Here is a 4,417-nt window from a genome sequence, read left to right as displayed (position 1 = left end):
GATATAAATGTAGTCCTTATAGAAGAGAGTTTGAGTAAAAGAAGAAGATAACATTTTTCTCCTTTTCCCTTTCCTTCATATTTCCCTTTTCAGGTATTCCATGCTCTTTGATTTTCAATATCGAATTTTCCACAGAGCTCTGGTCTTTTCATTGCAAAACGTTGGAAATCTTCTATTTTGTTGAATGCCCATACTTTCCCTTGGAAGTATATAGTCAGTTTTGCTGGGTAGCTGATTCTTGGTTAAAGACCCAGCTCTCTTGCCTTTCCGAAGATCATGTTCCATGCCTTAAGATCATTTAGAGTAGAACTTGCAAGGTCTTGTGTGACCCTGATTGGCATTCCTTTATATCTAAATTGTCTTTTTCTGGCTTCTTGCAGGATTTTTTCTTTTGTTTGAGAGTTTTGGAATTTGGCAATTACATTCCTGGGAGTTGTCTTTTGGGGGTTTAGTGTAGAGGGTGTTCTGTGAGCTCTGTCAGTGGCTGTATTGCCCCCTTGTTCTAGAATCTCTGGGCAATTTTCTTGATTATCTCTTGTATTAGGATGTCAAGTTTGCTGTTTATTTCTGGCTTTTCTGGAAGTCCAATTATTCTTAAATTATCTCTTCTCCCTCTATTTTCCAAATCTGTCACTTTGTCAGTGAGATATTTTACGTTCTCTTCTAATTTCTTGCTCTTTTGGCTTTGCTTTATTAGTTCTTGCTTTAAAGCATGGTTTTCCTTTTCAGTTTGGTCAAACTGGTTTTGTAGATGCGTGAATTTCTTTTGCATTATTTCCCACTTTTCCTCCCAGAAGGCTTCCATCTTTTTGATCATTTCAAATTCAGATTCTTCATGGGTTTGTGGAGAGTTTCCATTTCCTTTGGAAGGTTTTGGGGCATTTGCTTGTGTTTCCTCTTCTATCTCCTCTGTGTTTTGTATTTTTGCTCCATAAAATGTGTCCAATGTTGCCCCCTTCTTCTTGTTTTTTTTTTTTTTTTGAATTTTGGGACTTTTGTGCTTCTGTGGAGTTTGCCATCTCTATCTGAGTGGGGGGGTGGGGGGGACTAGCTTTTCTTATCTCTGTCTGGTGTTCAGAGGTTTTAGCCCTAGGCAGATTGTCAGTTCTATGCAGTTGTTTTTCTGTCTTCCCGGGAACCCAGGAGTTGCTGGTGTGTCCCTGTTACTGCCCTCCTCTCCTCGGCACCCTCCTGATGCTTCTCCATTGCCTTACTTCCACCTTCTAAGCCTAGCTTGGCCCTTGTTCCTTTGCCTTAGCTGGCCCAATGAGCCTGCTCTCTGAGGGGGGAGGGGCCACGGCTTCTGGGAGCTCTGAGTGCTCCTAATGAGATTAGCTTTCCCTGGGTTGAATTTAGTATGCCTTGAGGCAGGGACTTTTTTCATGAGACTCAGATGGAAGGATCCAGCCAGGGGGTTACAAGCTCCCCCCTTTCTCTCTGTTTCCCTGCTGTCTGGGTGCCCCCTCAACTGGGTTAGGTTGTTTTCAGGATGTGGCCTTCAGAATAGGCGGCTCCCGAGGCCCTTTTGCCAGTCCTGAGGGTTGCTGTTGTTTCAGAAGACCCTGCTCTCTGAGGGGGAGGGGCCGTGGCTTCCCGGAGCTCCGAGGGCTCCTCCCAGGGAGTTACCAGCTCCCCCATCCCTCTCTGTTTCCCTGCTGTCTGGCTGCCCCCTCAACTGCATCAGGTTGTTTTCAGGAAGAGGCCTTCAGAATAGCAGGCCATGGGGCTCTGAGGTTGCCTCTGCTGCCTCGGACTCGGACTCGATGCTCTGGGTTGGGGGGGATGGGACCTAGGACCTTCCTTCTGCCTACCTCTTAGGTCCGAGTGGTCTCAGGTTCTGGCTTTTGGTGGGAACTGTACCTTTTGATCCAGGTCCAGGTCCAGGAGGAGGACTCCCAGGATCTATGCTGTTGATTGTTTTGGATTTCAATGCCCTAGGAGCATTCGGTTTGAGATCGGTAAGGAAGGGTTTCAGGAGATCTGAACTTTAGCTTTCTCTAAGCTGCCATCTTGACCGGAAGTCCAGAATTCTTGTTTTTAATGTGTTTGATTTCTTCTTTTTTCTTTCTCTGAAGAAAAGTAGTTGATTCAAAGTATGTTTGAGTGCACAAGTTCTTAACCTGTACTCCCTAAACTTTAAAAATATTGATAACTTTAAAAATATATAATTTTCTTTTGTAAACATAATAATTCTATTTTATTCATTCTAATACTCTCACAGAAAGCATCAGTAGACTACTGTAAGATTTAAATTAATATCTAATACTTCAAATATTATTTTTATAAAGTTTATTATCTGAAACAACAGAACCACATGACTAAGGTTTTCTACCTTCTCAAAATCCCCCCTCCACCAAAGCCCTGACAGGAAGGAAAGAAACCTAGACAGGGAACTCTACCTAATTTATATCCTGTCTACATCAGCACATAACTACAGGAAATAAGTAGGGTTCTGGGAATCCCAGTTTTGCTGGGGATTGTAGTCTTTAGGGTAACAGGTTCAAATTATACATTATAGAGTTCAAAGGGACCAATTACAAAAAAAAAATGTAGATTAAGAACTTTTGATCTTGTGGAAGAAGCCCTCATTTGAGAGTAGGGAACTGAATTTTAATCTAAGCCTTATCATTTTCCAATTTGGGAATATTAACAGGCCCATATGATTTTGAATAGCTTTATTTGTCAGATGAGAGAGTTGACTCAATGAGGTTTTCTATTTCTAAATTTCACTTGATTATTTTTTTTGTGTGTGCAGAGACAACAAAATAGCTAAAAGTGACTCTTTTGCTAAACTTATGCAGCAACAATAATATCCAAAGGAGATTTTTTTTAAATGCAGTCAATGAATATTTCATCATAGTATAGAGAAGAACCTAGGTATTCAAAGACGACAGTAGAAGAGGACAACCTTGAGTAGGTTTTACTGTGCTGGGGAGATATCAGCTATACTTTTCTTAATAGATTTTTTTTCTTCCTTCCTTCCTTCCTTCCTTCCTTCCTTCCTTCCTTCCTTCCTTCCTTCCTTCCTTCCTTCCTTCCTTCCTTCCTTCCTTCCTTCCTTCCTTCCTTCCTTCCTTCCTTCCTTCCTTCCTTCCTTCCTTCCTTCCTTCCTTCCTTCCTTCCTTCCTTCCTCCCTTCCTTCCTCCCTTTCTCCCTTTCACCCTTTCTCTCTTTCTCCCTTTCTCTCTCTCTCTCTCTCTCTCTCTCTCTCTCTCTCTCTCTCTCTCTCTCTCTCTCTCTCTCTCTCTCTCTCTCTCTCTCTTTCTTTTTTATTGGTATTTTTAGACTTAAAACTTGTTTTATTTTCTACTGGGGGAGGAGAGGATAAATAGACCTGTTATACAATTTGTTCTCCACTGTACATGCCCCTGCAGGATCTCACACTCATACCTATGCACAGGAGCACGCTCACACCCATAAAACCCCTCAAAACTGCACCAATATTTCGTATATTGACAAAAAGAGTAGATCCTGGGAGAAGTGCAAAATGCAAAATCAGCTGACAGAAAAATGCTGAGCAAACAGCATCAATTAATATACAAAATATTTATTGAACTATTAACAGGAGACGTTCTAGACCGCTTCACAGCTACAGAGCTACCTGCGCCTTCCCCCCAACCTGGTTCATGGCAGCCGCCAAGAACCATCGACTCTAGTTGGCTTCATTCTTTTAGGCTTCCTCAAAATTTTCTACAAGATCTGGCACATCCTCATCCTCCTCTTCGTCAATGTCTTCAGGCTTGGGTGCTTTGCTATCCAAAGCTTGCCAAGGGAAATGTTCAGCTAACTTCCCAAGACTCGTTAAGCTGTCACCACCAAGCTGGCTCAGTATTCCAGGCAGCATTTCTGAGATTGGCTTGGCTTCTGCATGACCAGTGATTACAAAGTTGTTGGCGGAGAGGGCAGCCTGTACTTTGGCATTGTTGAAATGAATCACTGTCCCCTCCTCTTTAATCATGTCCATCTCTTTGATACCAGCAATATTATTCACAGCCAATTTTTTGAGAGAACTCTGGAGTCTCTTGTCATCTCTTGTGAAAGTTCTATGCGCCCCCTTCTTCGTTCTGAGAGCTGTGCCCTTGCCTCCTATCCAGACCTGAGCCTGAAGCTTGGCTAATTTTTCTTGATTCATGCTTGGTAGTTAGGGAGCTCTGGAGCGGAGGCTTTTGGGGCGGAGGCTTCTGTATATGTGGCGGAGGCTTCCCTTCTTCGCTTTACCTGGAACTGAGGAAGGGGTTCCTCCAATGGCAATAAGCGGCAGCCGATTTATTCTTTTCTCTAAGGAATGTATTAAACAGAGAAGTCAGTGAATTCGTTCATGGGATCCCCAAAACAAAGAACATTATAACCAAACAATAAGTCCTATATTGCACTCTCTCCCTCCCCTGTAGTGATATTGGCAAAGGGTTGTAAGAAT

The 4,417-nt window shown here is 42.7% G+C and overlaps 1 protein-coding gene across 2 annotated transcripts; it reads right to left on the bottom strand.

Annotated features, from left to right (window-relative positions):
• Positions 1–3,670: 3,670 nt before the first annotated feature.
• LOC100014211 (transcription factor BTF3 homolog 4-like) lies at positions 3,671–4,137 on the bottom strand. 2 transcript variants are annotated; one of them, XM_056814810.1, is made up of 2 exons: positions 4,078–4,132; positions 3,671–3,966 (listed from the first exon to the last, which is right to left on the bottom strand). In XM_056814810.1, exons 1-2 carry the CDS (start codon positions 4,130–4,132, stop codon positions 3,671–3,673), a joined length of 351 nt encoding a protein of 116 aa, XP_056670788.1. The 2 variants fall into 2 exon arrangements, with proteins under 2 accessions (XP_056670788.1, XP_056670787.1); XM_056814809.1 differs by having other exon boundaries at positions 3,671–4,137.
• Positions 4,138–4,417: the final 280 nt, after the last annotated feature.

Source organism: Monodelphis domestica, chromosome 2, assembly GCF_027887165.1.
Source record: "Monodelphis domestica isolate mMonDom1 chromosome 2, mMonDom1.pri, whole genome shotgun sequence".
In the NCBI taxonomy this organism is placed as follows: domain Eukaryota; kingdom Metazoa; phylum Chordata; class Mammalia; order Didelphimorphia; family Didelphidae; genus Monodelphis; species Monodelphis domestica.
This window is presented reverse-complemented; position numbering and strand designations above follow the sequence as displayed.